The sequence below is a fragment of the Pseudochaenichthys georgianus genome, chromosome 6 (genome assembly GCF_902827115.2).
Source record: "Pseudochaenichthys georgianus chromosome 6, fPseGeo1.2, whole genome shotgun sequence".
Lineage (NCBI taxonomy): Eukaryota > Metazoa > Chordata > Actinopteri > Perciformes > Channichthyidae > Pseudochaenichthys > Pseudochaenichthys georgianus.
The window spans coordinates 30950678-30967201 of NC_047508.1; the positions used below are offsets into that span (position 1 = coordinate 30950678).

At 45.0% G+C, this 16524-nt stretch overlaps 1 protein-coding gene across 1 annotated transcript in view; it reads right to left on the minus strand.

Moving 5' to 3' along the window:
- pidd1 (p53-induced death domain protein 1) overlaps nucleotides 1-16228 on the minus strand; it is a 28339-nt gene extending 12111 nt beyond the window's left edge. Inside the window, exons 1-5 of the mRNA XM_034085742.1 lie at nucleotides 15132-16228; nucleotides 14179-14592; nucleotides 13945-14097; nucleotides 13783-13834; nucleotides 13482-13683 (exon numbers count right to left, since the gene is read on the minus strand). Coding sequence (XP_033941633.1) covers nucleotides 13482-13683; nucleotides 13783-13834; nucleotides 13945-14097; nucleotides 14179-14592; nucleotides 15132-15780 — 1470 coding nt within the window. The 5' untranslated portion in view covers nucleotides 15781-16228. The remainder of the gene's footprint in view (nucleotides 1-13481; nucleotides 13684-13782; nucleotides 13835-13944; nucleotides 14098-14178; nucleotides 14593-15131) is intronic.
- Between the last annotated feature and the right edge of the window lie 296 nt (nucleotides 16229-16524).

Consider the following 16524-nt stretch of genomic DNA (forward strand, 5'->3'; position numbering starts at 1 on the left):
CAAGTGGCACAGGCACAGTGAAGTCAGGGTGTCGCAGCATTGCTCCACTCTCCGTCACGCTGGAGGGGCAGGGCCTATCTCTGGTAGGCGTGCCCATGGGCGCCATCCCATCCCGCCAGGAGACCATCACCATAGGTGCATGTCTCTCAGGGTGGGGTGCAGTGCGGCAGGGCAGGACCGTTCAGGGTCAGCGGTCTGCCCAGCAGAGTGCGCGCCGGGTCAACGTGCTAGAGCTTCGGGCCGTGCAGCTTGCACTCACGCACTTTCTACCCCAACTGGGGGGCAAGAATGTGCGTGTTCCTTGGGGACAGCATGTACATTGTTGCTTAGACAACAGTCCCTTCTAGATAGTGGACGTTCTCACTCTACTCTGAATTTATGTGGCTGCGATTCTGCCCAACATGTTCGGGTCGACGGCGCCACGGCGGGGTGCCACAGGTCGGTGTCCCTCTTTATGAGAGGGGCTTTACGGCAGCGTCCCCCTTGCACCCCGAGGGCTCCGGCTTGGGACCTGCCCTTGCTGCCGGATGCCCTATCACCTCCTCCCTTCGAGCCCCTGGCCCAGGTGGGGCTTAGGTGGCTGCCCACAAAGGCAGCATTTCTGCTTGCCATAGCCTCAGGGAAGTGAGTCGGGGAGTTGCATGTCCTCTCCATAAACAATACATGCCCGAGGTGGGACTCTCATGCGTTGCCCTTTGGGCAAATGTGGCATTCCCGCCCGGGGTCCTTCCACAAACTCACTTCAATCAGCCTGCCCAGCTGGCACGCTTTGACATTCAGGAGTACGGCACATCGAAGTTGCTGTGCCCAGGGGGTGCCCAAAGGGCGTATATCAAGGCTACTGCCTGTATACGGCAGGAGGAGCAACTCTTGAGTTTGCCCTGGCGGCACTAAAGGAGGTTAGGCCCTCTAACCAGTGGCTTCCCCACTGGGTTGTCGATACCATCTCACAGGCTTACGGGGCCAGTGGCCGCCCCCTGCCACCAGGCTGAGATACCACTCTACAAGGAGCATCTCAACATATTGGGCTGCCCTGAGAGGGGTGCCCCTGGAGACCATCTGCGCCGCGGCGTCGTGGGCGTCTTCTGGCACATTCTCCAGTTGTCATCAGGTCAATGTCGCCACTCCCCATTCTTTGGGCGTGGTCCTTTTGCCGAGCTCCGCTGCTTCCAGTGGTGAGCAAGGGCTTGGATTCTTCATGACATTGTTGGTATAGGTCATCCAGTGCTAAAGCACCGCCTCTGGCGGTCAGTAGGGACGAAATAGAACGATAGTTACGGCTGTAACTACGGTGCTATGAGTCCCGGATGACCGCCAGAGTTCCCTGTCACTCAGAATTCTTGTGTGCTCGCGAGAAGATTCGGGGAACAGATCCTCTGACAATACCGGCTGATATAGCCGGTGTCACGTGGGTCACAGGTGACTTTGTTGTTATTGGTACTCGAGCTGCGCATGCGCGCGATGGACATATCCAGTGCTAAAGCACCGCCTCTGGCGGTCATCCGGGACTCATAGAACCGTAGTTACAGCCGTAACTATCGCTTTAGGTGGTCATCATTTCCTGTACATCGCCTAATGAATCAGTTGACTCATCGCTGCTGCCTTTGATTCAAGAATGTCTCTTAAACATTTTTCTTAAACTCAAAAGCTTCAGTATTCAATGCAGTCTTTCTTTTATAGCTGTTGTAGTGGACATTTTTATTATATCATTCTTATTATATCCTTCATATGCTTAAACCAAATGCTTCTTATTTCCTGATGTGCTTTTACTATTATTATTCTATTATATTCTCTTATGGGTTTATTCCCAGGCGCTGCAAGGTCACAGCTGTTTTGGCGACTGGGAGACTCATACACAGTCACACAAGAACCGTTATGCTATCTGCTCAAGGCCAGAAGGTGTCTCATAACAATTTGGCCGTGTGAACACAAGAGTTATAACATTCCCACTCTTTTCATATATAACCTCTGCTTTTTCATTGTACTGCTCACTCTCGGGCAGACTATTTTATACTCCGTTCGACTTGTGACATATTTAATTATTCTATCGTGTATTTGAAGCTTCAAATAAATAACCAAAAGACAGCTTTTCTCGATTCACCATTTATTTGTTTTGATCACTTTGACTTGTACTCTCCAGCCGTGTTGGGTCCTAGATTTCCATAACAAATGGCGTTGTCGGCAGGATCTCTGTATGTTCGATTGGGAACACCTCTGGACGCTGGTGGCTGCTAGCTCCGGGATCTTTGGATCCTCCTCTACCTCGACAGAAACCGTACGGGACGAGGGGACCAGCGCGAGGGGTGGAACCGATTGACTTCACGAGATCCAACGAACTAAAAGGGGCTTTCAATACTGGGTGAGATGTACAAAGTCTAAATTGTTTAAAGTTAAACGTAATTAAACTCGACATGACATTTATGAGAGGCACTGCTCGAAAGTAGGATATTTGGGATATCTGGGTCATCGACGGATGAAAAATAGTGTTTTGGTAACACGGGGTGTTTTGGTAACACTTTAAAGACTTTGTTATGGGAGCAAAGCAGGGTAGGGGATTAGTACATTCTCCTGAGGGTCCGATTGTGGATGTCATGCGAGCAAAATATGGTGAAGAAAGTCTGTCTAAATTAAATATATGGACGGAAATGTTCGGATTTCCTAAGGGAGGTTTTTTTGAGTAAATTAAAAATCAAGAACCTAAAGAATAAATTACAAGAACATGAAGATGGAATGAAGGATAAAAATAAAGTTAAAGTAAAAGACTTGGAAAAACTGGACACTCATAGAAAGTGTTTAAAATACTGGGAGGATGAAGCAGAGTGCCGTGAAAGAAGGCAATTGGCCGCGGCAATAAAAAAGATACAGGCTGAGGATAAGAGTGAAAAGGAAGAGAAAAAGTGTTTCCTCCACAATATAAACCACATGCTTCCCTTTATCCTCTGTTTTCAGGCGTGCGGGACCCTCTCCTCGACTCGGGGTTTCCATTCCCTCCTCCACCTCCCCATCTGCTACCTGCTGATGAGGCTCCTGGAGGGGCTGCTGCTGCTGGACCAGAGGTCAACATACCAGCCGCCGCTGGAGCAGCTGCACAGCAAGACACACAGAGAGGGAGCAGAGACGAAGAGAGACAGAGAAAAGAAAATGAAGAAGAAGAAGCAGGACTGAAAAAGATCCATGACAAGAGAGAGAAAAAGAAAAGAGACTCGAAGAAAGCTGAACTCTACAGAAAAGAACACCTCCAAAAAGGAATAACTACATGCTCCCCTTTCCCCGGCCAGCTGACCATGGTCCAGGCTATTACAACCACCTGGACCCAAAGTGATGGCCAGGGCAGAGGAGGAGGTTTCCGAGGCCGGGGAGGAAAAGGCAGAGGACGAGGAAGAGACCGCAATAACTACAATCGCTGTTTTAACTGCGGACAGACGGGTCATCGGATCGCTGAATGCCCACACGAGAAGCAGAAAAAGAACTTTTGATCGGATAAATCGGACCACAACAAAGACAATTCTTCAAACTGACAGTCGAGGGAGGGAGTGGAGGAGGAGAGAATTCGGTCTGAGGAGACGGACCCCATGCCAGCAGCATCTAACCAGGGAAGTGACACACACACACACACATGCATCATACATGCTATTGAGAAATTAGAAGAATTAGAGAACATGTCTGTAATTAAAAAGGGTACATATTTGAAATATGACAGTGAATGTTTGCATTAAGAAATGTCCCACACATTTTTGGTTGATTCTGGGGCTACACATTCTGTGGTAAAAAAAGGCAGATTTGCCTGAATGCAAATTTAGTGGTAGATGTATTCACTCAATAGGAGCTGGGTAACTGTAAAGGAGAAGTTTCTGTACTACTTCAGAGTAAAGATAACGGTGGTGACAGTCATCCATTTCCCACATCAATAAAAAACAGTTATTTTATCATCTGCCTGCCCAATACATTTACTGGGCAGAGATCTGATTCTCCGGTTCGGCTTGGACCTCATTTTTCCACAAATGAGGGTCTTAAAGTCCGACAGCCATCTCCTACGATGGTTCAAAAAAGTGTCATTTGATGATAAAGAACTGGTGAATGTGTATCAATGGGCTGCTGACATATCCTGATTCTCAGGAGTTGTTGCGTTTGACTGATCAACGTGTTTTTCCACCTGCTGTGTGGAGGCTTCTCATTTTGCATTGTACTGCTAACGTGGTTGAAAGATCCGTTTAAATGCTATGATGAGAGTTGTTCTGTTGGAATGTGTGAATGATGAGCTCATGTTTAAAAATGTATTGGAATTCGCTGGGTAGCGCTATCTCTGTTAGACTCACACACACACACAAGACACAACCAGCTGTATCAAATCTAGGGGTGTTGAAAATAATCGTTTCTACGATGCATTGCGATGCGGACGTGGACGATTCGGTCTCGATGCAGTGACGGAAGATAATCGGTTATAGAGTAGTAACGTTGCTTCCTGATTTTCCGGCCGCGGCTTTACTATAACGTTTTTTCTGTCACTTTAATATCAAATCGGTCGGTGACGCAGAGATCAGGGAACATACGTGACAGCGGCACAGCAACACGGAGCAGTCTGCTTTATCCACCAACACAACACCACCAGTCCAGAACCGACAACAGCAGGACCCGCTCTGAATCACTCCGTGCATGTCGCTGCGGCTCAGAGACACAGGGAGGGATTTATGTTTTTCAAAAATAATCGCGTTACAATCATGTGAGGTTTTTGGTGGATTTAATTAAGTCTTGGATTGCAAAGTATGAATGTCCTCTAGCAATTTGCAGACGATATATACGTGTGTAAAGTTTGTGAAGGCAGGAGGAAAAAAGCTTCCGCGATCACCGTCTCCTCTCCGTTACTCCAAGCCCCGCCCCCTCCCTGAAAATAATGAGTGACAGGCTGATAGTGACCCGATAGAAACGTTGTTATTCACTTAATCACTGAGATATAATGAAGCTAATTTAATCTCATACATTCATGGGATTTATGTAACAGTAAGACAGAGAATGTAAGTGTGCACCCACATGCAGTATTTTTGTTTGTATATGCTGTTGTAAATACTCCTGTTGTCTGCTGTGTTCAGACTCAAGTCCTGTGTGTGATGCCACATTCAGGACATTGAGAATGGAACAACTTCACACACGGAGGCTAGACCTATACAATTCATTTATTTTGGTTTATAAATTAATGTCAAGACATTTATGTAATTGATTTCTGAAGCACTTTCTAAATAATAAAAAGAGAGTTCATATGTATTTACTGCATGTATGCATTGATGAAAAATAAGCCATGTGCAGTAATATAGAAAATTGAGGATGCAACGCATTGGTATGAATCGTGATGCACCGTGATATCGAACCGAATCGAATCGTTGACAGGATAATCGTAATCGAATCGAATCGTGAGACCAGTGAAGATGCACAGCCCTAATCAAATCCCAGGGGCGGTCCACACATTTCACTAGCCAGGGGGCCCCACTGATAGATAGAGGGATTTGGGTCCAATCGTTAAAGATTGGGAGTCAGTCACTGATTGGGCACCTACACACACAGAATATGTCATGTACTCTATGTCACGTGACGTGTATCAAATGAAAATGTGCACGAACGTAGCCGTTCTGCGCACATTGCTGTTGGTTGAGGATGATGAGGTAATTATCATGTCTCTGAGCTTCCTGCCGCGCTTTCAGATGTGCCATACTCACTCTGGGCAGCTCACAGATATGACGTAGGGTTAATGTTCACGTTCCGTCCCGTACCCATTGAAACGTGAAGCTGTTGATGGCATTCGGCCAGTGTTTACCTCTCTGCTTAAACAAGGGGTCATTATTCCGTGTAACGATTCCAGTGTTTCCTGTCAAAAAGATCAGAGACAAACCTCCTGACGAGTGGAGATTTGTCCAGGATTTACGATGTAAATGCAGCTGTGCATGCACGCTCGTCCGGAATCCTTATCTGATTATTTGCCAAGTTCCAGCCTCTGCAACATATTTACTGCCATAGATGTCTCAAATGCATTTTTTCAGTGTTCCGGTACACAAAGACAGTCCATTTTTGTTCACATTTGAATATAATGGTAAACCTTACACATTCACACGTTTGTGTTAAGGCTAAATGGTAAAAAAAAGTCCAATATGTACAAAGAACAGTTACATTTTTGGGTCATGTCATTTCAGGAGAGGGGAAAGCGCTTTCAGATAAGCGTATTGCATCATTGGCTGCTCTGCCAAAACCTGTCACTAAGCGACAGATGATGTCATTCTTGCGTATGTGTTCATAACCAGTGTTGTGCTAGTTACTGAAAACCAGTAACTAGTTACCATTAGGGCTGTGCATCTTCACTGGTCTCACGATTCGATTCGATTACGATTATCCTGTCAACGATTCGATTCGGTTCGATATCCCGGTGCATCACGGTGCATCACGATTCATACCAATGCGTTGCATCCTCAATTTTCTATATTACTGCACATGGCTTATTTTTCATCAATGCATACATGCAGTAAATACATATGAACTCTCTTTTTATTATTTAGAAAGTGCTTCAGAAATCAATAACATAAATGTCTTGACATTAATTTATAAACCAAAATAAATGAATTGTATAGGTCTAGCCTCCGTGTGTGAAGATGTTCCATCCTCAAAAACAAAAAGCTAATGCTTCTGCAGTCTAGCTGCAGCTTCTAGCCACAGCCTTCTGTTAAAGAAAGGACACTGAAGGTTAGTGCTGCGTACCTGGACTCACATTCAGGTTCAGGTCCGGACTCAAGTCCAGAGGTTCAGGTTCAGGTCCGGACTTATAAGTCCGGACCTGAACCCATGGCTTGTGTGAAGTTGTGTGAGTAACTAAAGTGAACTTATTGTGAGCTAATTATCAATTGAACATTAACTCATAATCAACTCAAATTCAAACTCGTCAGGTTTATTGTGCTCCCTTCCAACTTGTGTCTACATTTCTCTACAAAGTACAAATGTAAAAAAAACACTTTTTTCCACTTAGTCTACAAATGACTTATGACAGCAACTACAGTGAACTACTACAAAGTTCAAACATGTATTTCATTTACCAAACTAAAGTAACCAAACAGTCCCTGAGCTGACTGAGCCTCAATCCCTAAAACGTTGCTGAAAGGTAGAGTGTAGAGTAGACTATACGCATTACACTGTTACACACCTACTATACAGTATACACTACACTGTAGTGACTGTACAGTCAGAGTGTACTGTACTGTCTGTACACCATGTCTTTTCTACAACTCTACATGTTTACATTAAACAGTACATACTACATACATAGTGATGTACATACTGTTAGAAATTAAAATCAATGTTGATATGGCGTAATTTTGAATTAAATACACTATTTAATTTAAATCAGTTTTATTCTGAAAATCCGGAAGTTCACACTATTTACTTAATACTTTTATTCTGAAAAGTCTTCACTTCCGGTTAGCATTAGCATGTGGCGAAACGCTACGTTTTCAAACCGTGAATCGAAGGTGAAATGACATGTGATGTTGTACACTGAGCACACTGGGATTAGCACTCATTTATTGACACTGAATAACGTTTATCAGGGAATGTTTAAATAACCACAGACACCAGAATATACGTAAGTGCCAGTTTTTTTGCGAGTCCAAGTACCGGTTCCTGACGTTCCGGTTTTAACCGGACTTGAACCGAAACTTTTTACAAGTCCAGTACCGGTTCGGCGTACCGGTACGCAGCACTACTGAAGGTCCTGAATGAGGCCTCACACACAGGATTTGAGTCTGAACACAGCAGACAACAGGAGTATTTACAACAGCATATACAAACAAAAATACTGCATGTGGGTGCACACTTACATTCTCTGTCTTACTGTTACATAAATCCCATGAATGTATGAGATTAAATTAGCTTCATTATATCTCAGTGATTAAGTGAATAACAACGTTTCTTGCGGGTCACTATCAGCCTGTCACTCATTATTTTCAGGGAGGGGGCGGGGCTTGGAGGAACGGAGAGGAGACGGTGATCGCGGAAGCTTTTTTCCTCCTGCCTTCACAAACTTTACACACGTATATATCGTCTGAAAATTGCTAGAGGACATTCATACTTTGCAATCCAAGACTTAATTAAATCCACCAAACACCTGACATGATTGTAACGTGATTATATTTGAAAAACATAAATCCCTGTCACACTCCGTGCTCAGAGACACACCCTGTGTCTCTGAGCCGCAGCGACACGGAGTGATTCGGAGCGGGTCCTTCTGCTGTGGGTTCTGGACTGGTGTTCTTGTGTTGGTGGATAAAGCAGACTGCTCCGTGTTGCTGTGCCGCTGTCACGTCTGTTCCCTGATCTCTGCGTCACCGACCGATTTGATATTAAAGTGACAGAAAAAACGTTATAGTAAAGCCGAGGCCGGAAAATCAGGAAGCAACGTTGCTACTCTATAACCGATTATCTTCCGTCACTGCATCGAGACCGAATCGTCCACGTCCGCATCGCAATGCATCGTAGAAACGATTATTTTCAACACCCCTAGTTACCATTACTAGTTACTTCATTTCAAAAGTAACTCAGTTACTTTACTGATTACTTACACCAAAAAGTAATGCGTTACTGTGAAAAGTAACGTTTTAGTTACTTTAAAAAAAGGGCTCCCATTATATTAATGCCCTTATAGCCTTCATTTCAGTACTGTTATTGCATTGGAGAATAATACAATCTGTTGATCAACTTGACATGCATTATATGCAATCTGGATAGCATCGATATTAGCTGGCTTTACATTTTTGTATATTCTTTCTCCAAGTAGTTGGAAAAAGTTTTCCGTCCCATATGCCGTGTGCCACCCGGACATGCTATCATGCTAACTAGCTCCCTGAAAGCGGGTGACTCCACTGTAGCAATAGCCTGCATGTGTTCTACAACATACCGTGCAATGGCTTTATCGACTTTCCCCTGGCTAGCAGTCCCTTGGTTAAAATCCAGCCGCTGTTGCTTAGGTGCAGGTGGAGGTGGAGTGGCGTCGGCTGAGTCTCTGTGGTCTTAGCTACTAGCTTCGTCCGAGCATGTTGTTTTTGCAGATGTTTGAAGAGATTTGAACGACTGGTTTGGGCAGTAGATAGGCTCTTTGACCCGCCAGGACACAACTTACATTTAACTAAAACGTTCTTTTCTTTGTGCTCGACAAAAGTGAAATAGTGAGAATATCTCCAGGTGGAGAAACTAGACTTGAGCTCCGCCGCCATGACAGTCTTGTTAGTAAACAACACAAACACGCCCACAGCCCGTCTCCGCATGTGACACAGGAAGTATCTAAGTACATTTACTCAAGTACTGTACTTAAGTACAGTTCTCATCTCTGTTCACCTGGCTGTTGACTATATAAAAAAACTAACGCAGTAACGGAGTAACGCACCATGTAGTAACGGTAACTGAGTTACTGAATTTAAAAAGTAATGCATTAGAGTACTAGTTACTGCCAAAAATAACGGCGTTACAGTAACGCGTTACTTGTAACGCGTTAGTCCCAACACTGTTCATAACACACGGCTGTTGTTATGCTTGCTGTGATGTTACATTAGTCCGTTCTCTGCTTGTAATTATGCCGTTACAAGCTTCAAAGTTGTATTTTATCATCTAAATTTGCCGAAACAAGTTTAATATTCTGAAAGCCAATACTTTAAAGATGTATAAGTGAGGTGTCTTGAGTAGTCAAAATTACCTACAAATCATTGTACACACGTGTACATATTATTCTATTTTTATGCAGCTCTGTGTGATTTTGTAGCTACAATTCAGACTAATACACTACCAGAAGTGGAATAAGTACTCAGATATTGTAGTGAAATTAGAAGTACTCAGATATTGTACTTGAGTAAAGGAATAAGTACTCAGATCTTGTAGTGAAATTATAAGTACTCAGATCTTGTACTTGAGTAAAAGTAGAAGTACCAGAGTGTTACAGTAATAGTCCTGCATTCAAAATGTTCCTCAAGTAAAAGTAGAAAAGTATTATCAGAATATAGTGAAAGTAAAGACAGTAAAAGTAGTCGTTGTGCAGATTGGTCCATTTCAGAATAATATATATGATATGTTTTATAATGATTGATCATGAAAGTGTTCTCAAAGCTGGTGAAGGTGCAGCTAGTTTGAATGGCTTTGTAGACTGCAGGGTAGCTTGTGGATTTACTCCAGGTGGAACTAAAGTCTGATTTAACACTTGATTATATTTCACATCATTCATCCACATCTGTGAAGTAACTAAAGGTATTACATACATGTAGTGAAGGAAAAGTACACCATGTACCTCAATCAAGGCAATAGGTTGCATCGATGGTTATTGAGTTAAGACAACTTCTATTGAAATGTTGTTAAAGCAACAAAGTTATTTGTATCTCTATATGTTAGAGTCTATCAATCAGGAGTGGTTCACAAGGGGGTTCACAGTAACAGCTCAAAAGCACTGTGAAGCATGCCTAATCTGCATTATGCAAAATTCTGTAGACCAGTAAAGGTTACAGGACCCGGAGCACATCCACCTCCCACCAGGCCATTTGAGCACCTAATGCTGGATTTCATTGAGCTTAGCCCATCAGAGGGTAAGAAGCACTGTCTGGTGGTGGTCGACATGTGGTCCAAATGGGTTGAAGCTTTCCCAGTAAAAGCACAGACAGCAAATGCTGTGGCAAAGGCACTACTGAGGGAAATAATTCCTAGATGGGGACTACCAGACAAAATGTCTAGTGACAACGGTTCACATTTTGCTAATGAGGCCATTACGCAGATAGGAGAATACATGGGCATGGACATCAGAAAGCATTGTGCTTATCACCCGCAGAGTGGGGGTGGGGTGGAAAGAGAGAACGGCACAATCAAAAACAAACTAGCAAAATGCTGTGCAGACACAGGTCTGTCATGGACACAAGCTCTGCCCATTGTGCTGATGTACATGAGGATGCGGAAAAGAACACGGAGTCAACTCAGCCCATTTGAAATCCTTTTTGGGGCTCCTCCACAGATTGGACTCAAGGCTCCAGGATGTCCTCTTCCCTCCACAACTTTGTGTGAGGATGCTATGTTGTCATATTGTGTTAACCTATCATCCACTTTAGCAGACATCCGACGTCAGGTAGCCGCAGCCTTGCCTACTCCTGCCACTGGTCCGCTTCACCGCCTTCAACCCAGCGACTTCGTGCTGATCAAGGATTTCCGGAGAAAGAGCTGGAAATCCAATCGTTGGCAAGGTCCCTACCAGGTGCTTCTCGTCACCCAGACAGCGGTCAAGGTCGCCAAGAGAGCTACATGGGTCCACGCCAGCCACTGCAAGGTCGTAGTCACAGGAAAGGAGAAACGGTAGAAGGAGACGACAACAAGTGACGTGTCCGAGTCACCAACAGAGGACAACAAGTGACATGTCCAAGTCACCAACAGAAACTGATGACAACAAGTGACGTGTCCAAGTCACCAACAGATGACAACAAGTGACATGTCCTAGTCACCAACAGAGATGACAACAAGTGACGTGTCCTAGTCACCAACAGAGATGACAACAAGTGACGTGTCCTAGTCACCACCAGCACCACACTTGCACTACATACACCAAAACACACTACACACAAGGTGTCACGAGCGGGTGCCAGCTGAGCGGTTTCATATGCTCTCTGGTTCCTCGTTTGTGTTATCAGTGTGCGAAGTCTGACTGTCCGTGTCACGAAATCGACCGAGAGAATACACTCACACACCCCATGGAACATTTCCCCCTCGTGATGAGGGCTCGCCTGGAGAGACGACAACGCAACCGTGAGCAATGTGAATACTACTGGAGAGCCTGGACAATCATAGAATGGTTCCTCTGAATACTTGCCATGATAGTTGTGTTAGGACTAGTGGGGAAAGCAGGGCGAACCACATGGGTCGAGGGGCTGGGGAAAGCAGGGCGAACCACATGGGTCGAGGGGCTGGTCAAGACAGGGATTGGTAACATTACTCTAAGGGATGGGGAAGATAGCACAGTGCAGTTAGGCCCGTGCAACTACATGCATTGCCCCGACCCTAAGAAACTGGGGGGGGCAGACGCCTACATTTGCTATGTCGAGAGTGACAGTCACACCGCCACTCACTGCTCGGGGGGCTGGACTTTTGTTTTATGGACCACCGCGCACACCGATTGGGGTTATAACTTATGGGACGACAAAACAAACATCAAAGGGAGATTGTCTATCTCCAAGGTCAATTCATCGAGCCCCGTTATCCTGTTGCAACTACAGGCTGCCCAGATATCAGACAAGGGTTATTTTGTTGTCTGTATGTATGTATCCGGCGCCGACCCGTGTGGCACATTTTACATAGACATCGCGCCCAAAACTCAGACCCCGGAAAAGCGTAAGCAACCTTTGACGCCACTATTGACATCCATAGGTACATCTACATTTAATCTATACATAGGCGATAACGACCATAGCAACATTGATGTGGGTCAGACCAGTAATGGGATCACCGGTAACGTCTGGTGGCACACTCTGAGATCATTCTTGCAGGCCGCAGGACAAAATGGGTCATGTTATGCATGCACTCTTTTCCCCCAGGACTCATCAATGTCCGTGCCAGTTCGTCCGCGCTCTCTGACCCAGGTTGAACACCTCTGCGCGTTTATGGCTCTGACAAGACCCATCAAGGGTGAAGACCGCGTAACCGAGTGACGTTATGCTAGGCAGTAATCGGTCTAACTCCTCTTTGCGTGCATCCACGTTTGATACCACATACGCAAAGTACCAACCCGTCAGCCATGTGCACCTAGTCATTTGAGAGGGATGAAACACAGCCTCTGCATCCAGAGTGTACCACAAAACGTCTCTTACACCACCTTATTTTTCCCTAGGAACTACTACTGGTTCTACTCGTATCCTACGGAACACGTGCAGTTACGGTGCTTACAAAATCTCGTATTGTCGCATATCCGGTGCCTCTGAAAGAATCCTTTCTAACGTAGCAGAACCGTTATGCTATCTGCTCAAGGCCAGAAGGTGTCTCATAACAATTTGGCCGTGTGAACACAAGAGTTATAACATTCCCACTCTTTTCATATATAACCTCTGCTTTTTCATTGTACTGCTCACTCTCGGGCAGACTATTTTATACTCCGTTCGACTTGTGACATATTTAATTATTCTATCGTGTATTTGAAGCTTCAAATAAATAACCAAAAGACAGCTTTTCTCGATTCACCATTTATTTGTTTTGATCACTTTGACTTGTACTCTCCAGCCGTGTTGGGTCCTAGATTTCCATAACACTGTGTCTCCAAGCCCATAATGGGATAGCCCTGATGAGTACACTATGACTTCACCAAGCTTGTTTTTTGGGCTGTAGACTGTAACCGTTTCATCTGTATAAATGTAACTGTGATAGAGAGTAATGCCAAAAATGACCATAAACTGATATTCCTGTTTAAAATCAGTGTCCCTTTAACAGATTAAGTTGTATACCTTTAGAAATGTAATTCCATGAGGACTGAGTTCCAGTGGACGACTCAGCAAGGTGTCATGCTCCTCCAGCCTCACCCACTTCCTTTCTGGCCTTTTCTCAACCCACTTCAGTCTTGTGATTGTCACCAGGCACCCCGGGGGGAACAGGAGCTCAGCCCCCCCGGGGAGAAACACATGACACCCAGCAGACGAAACACAGAAACTAAGAAGCAAAAGAAGCATGACATAATTACTATTGACGTAGGAAGAAACGCCTTCATTTACAGAAAACAGATTGAGAAACTATTCAGTGGTGCTGTACCTGTGCTGATTAAATCCGAGGTGCAACTCTTGGACTTTTGTTTCTGCTTGATCTGGTAAGAAAAAGGTGATGCAAAAGAGTGAATATGCTGACAAACGCCACATCTAATTAGTCAGAAGGATTGAAGCACAAATCAATTGGAAGCCCATCTTCTCTGCTTACTTGGTGCAGGAGGGAGAGGGGGAGGGGTTGGGGGCCGTCCCAAAGGATTGTCACGCACATCGATTTTCAGCAGAGGCAGTTTGTTCAGACAATGTGGGATCAGGCGGATGTCATTGCTGTAGATGACAAGCTCCCGGAGAGCAAGAAGGGAGCCTAGTCGACAAGGAAAGACAACATTTGTTATCGCTGCATTCATGAATGAAATGATTATTCCAGTTTATTACAGTTTATTACCCATGCTCTCTGGCAGCTGCTTCAGTTTGTTGTGAGACAATTCCAGCTTAACAAGCCCCTCCAGAGAACCAATTTCATCAGGTAACTGCTGAAGGAGGTTATGTGAAATATCCAGTGTCTGTAGTGCTTGCAGCTGACCCAGACTCTGGGGAAGAGAGACCAGCTCGTTCCCCAGGAGGGAGAGGTAGGTGAGCGAGGACAGCTGGCCTATATCGGGAGGCAAAGCTGAGAGGTGGTTGTTACAGAGGAGCAAAGAGGTCAACACGGGCAGGCTCAGAAGGCAGGATGGCAGACAGGAGAGCCGGTTGAAGGAGAGATCCAGGTGCACCAGATCAGAGAGGGAGGAAACAGATGTCGGCAAGGTGGTGAGGAGGCCAGGCAGCGGGTCACCATGCGAGTCGTAAAAACAGTGTCCTTGAAATAGAAAGAATAGTGCAATTAGAAGAGGGGGGATTGAGATGAAGGAAACACAAATACAAGAATAACACCCATAACATAAGAGCTTACATGGATAGTTTTGATCAATTGAAGTGGGGTAGTATGAGGTACTTATTATAGGTCAGTGTAGATGGTGGAGAAACAGAGAGGACTACCAGTCAGGAAGCATACCAACATACTTTCTGTAAACTAAAATGAATATCAGTTCAAGAGTATGCTATTCTAAGGGCTGTCTAAAAGCAAGGTAAAGAAGTGAAAATATTTCTAAATATAGGGTGTTTTGCTGTTCTGTATATATGTACATCTCTGCGCTGACAGCCACTTTCTTATACACTGGATATGGATTAGTACCTCATACTGTATCACCCAAATTAAAAATATTCTTCTAACACAGTATCAATGTATTTACTGTTGTATGCAACAGCCAAAAACACAACAAAACAAGCTGAATTATACACTATAACCATCTATGTTAAAAAGCAGCCGATACCACATGAAATTAATCAGAAAAGTACCCCGAACAGCCAATGATCGGAGCTCTGTCAGATGGGGCAGGACCTCCAGGGCAGCATCCACAGCTGGTTGGTCCTCAGAGCCCAGTCTCAGGTACTGGAGGCCCCTCAGCTGCCCCGGGACGGACCCCCAGAGCAAAGGCAGTGCAGCCGCTCCTCCCTTGTACACATCTAGGGTCAGCTTTGTGTCAGTCAACAGGGCTGACAGCTCCACCGAGGGAGGCAGGGGTGGAGTCAGGGACAACACAGAGGAAGAGGAAGATGAGGATGAAGAGAGATCTAGATGGTGATGTTTTGAGGAGAAGTAAGAGGAGAGGCTTGATGGAGATGGACTACAGGTCTCCACAAGGCTTGAGGGAGACACAGATGGAGCATCCCTCTCTGGCTCAACTACATCTGTCTGACTCTCAGACATCACACCACTTGTTGGTCCAGTCTCTGATTTCTCTGGATCCTGGTGCACAAATCCTCTACAGAGCCTTAAAGCCAAAATGTCCATTGAAGGCTCTGGTACTCCACCTGTGAATGGCTTGCATGCAGGTGTCACTTTCACCTCTTCATCCTCCGACCTGCCTGGTGTCCTAATCAAACAGGCGGCCTGGTCTCCATCCTCTTCATCAGTAGGTGCCTCTTCCTCGCTGCTTCTCTCCATTAAAGAGACAGTTTAAAACACTATCTAGCTAACAGCTTCCTGCTAAGTTAGTCCAATACTGATCCGAGGATTTTTCTGCATGATGTCCCTTTAACATTACTGACTACATTGTTGCTTCCTTCCTTTAAAGTAAGATAAAGCTAAATGACTGCCATGGAAAAAGACGAGGAACATTTTACATGACATGTTTGCTAAGTGGTGTTACAGTTGCAGTAATGTTAGCAACTAGCTAGCCACTATTTGAGCTAAAAAGTACATATCTGATGCACTCTGTGGCTACTGAAGTGGCCTTTATATTCCTCTTCTAATGTTACCCTTAATCTAATGTGGTGCTACTAACTAAATCATGTGTTATCTGCCTCCGCGTTAAACGGTTTACTCCCTCTATCCTTCAATGCTTTGTATTTTCTCTGCTTACTTCCTTATGTCCGACAATGTTTTTAAAGTAAAAGCCGTGAGTCACAGCGGTGCGTTTGTTTTCTAGTACATCGTTTACCGACGGGCGACGGGAGGAGTCTAACAATGTATATCGTTCTAAAAGTGAGGAGCCCCGCCTCTCCGGCTGTTGTCGTTTATATAATCGAGCGCCATTGAGCTAGCGCCGCCAAAGTTTCAATTCTGGGCGGGACGCTTGTTTCAACCACGGTGTCAACGTGTGTGCTCCTGACCTGCTCGGCCAGCGGGCGGCGCTGTTGAGTCTGCTGCCGCGTTTGGTACAGTGTGTTCTTAAATTATAAATAAAAC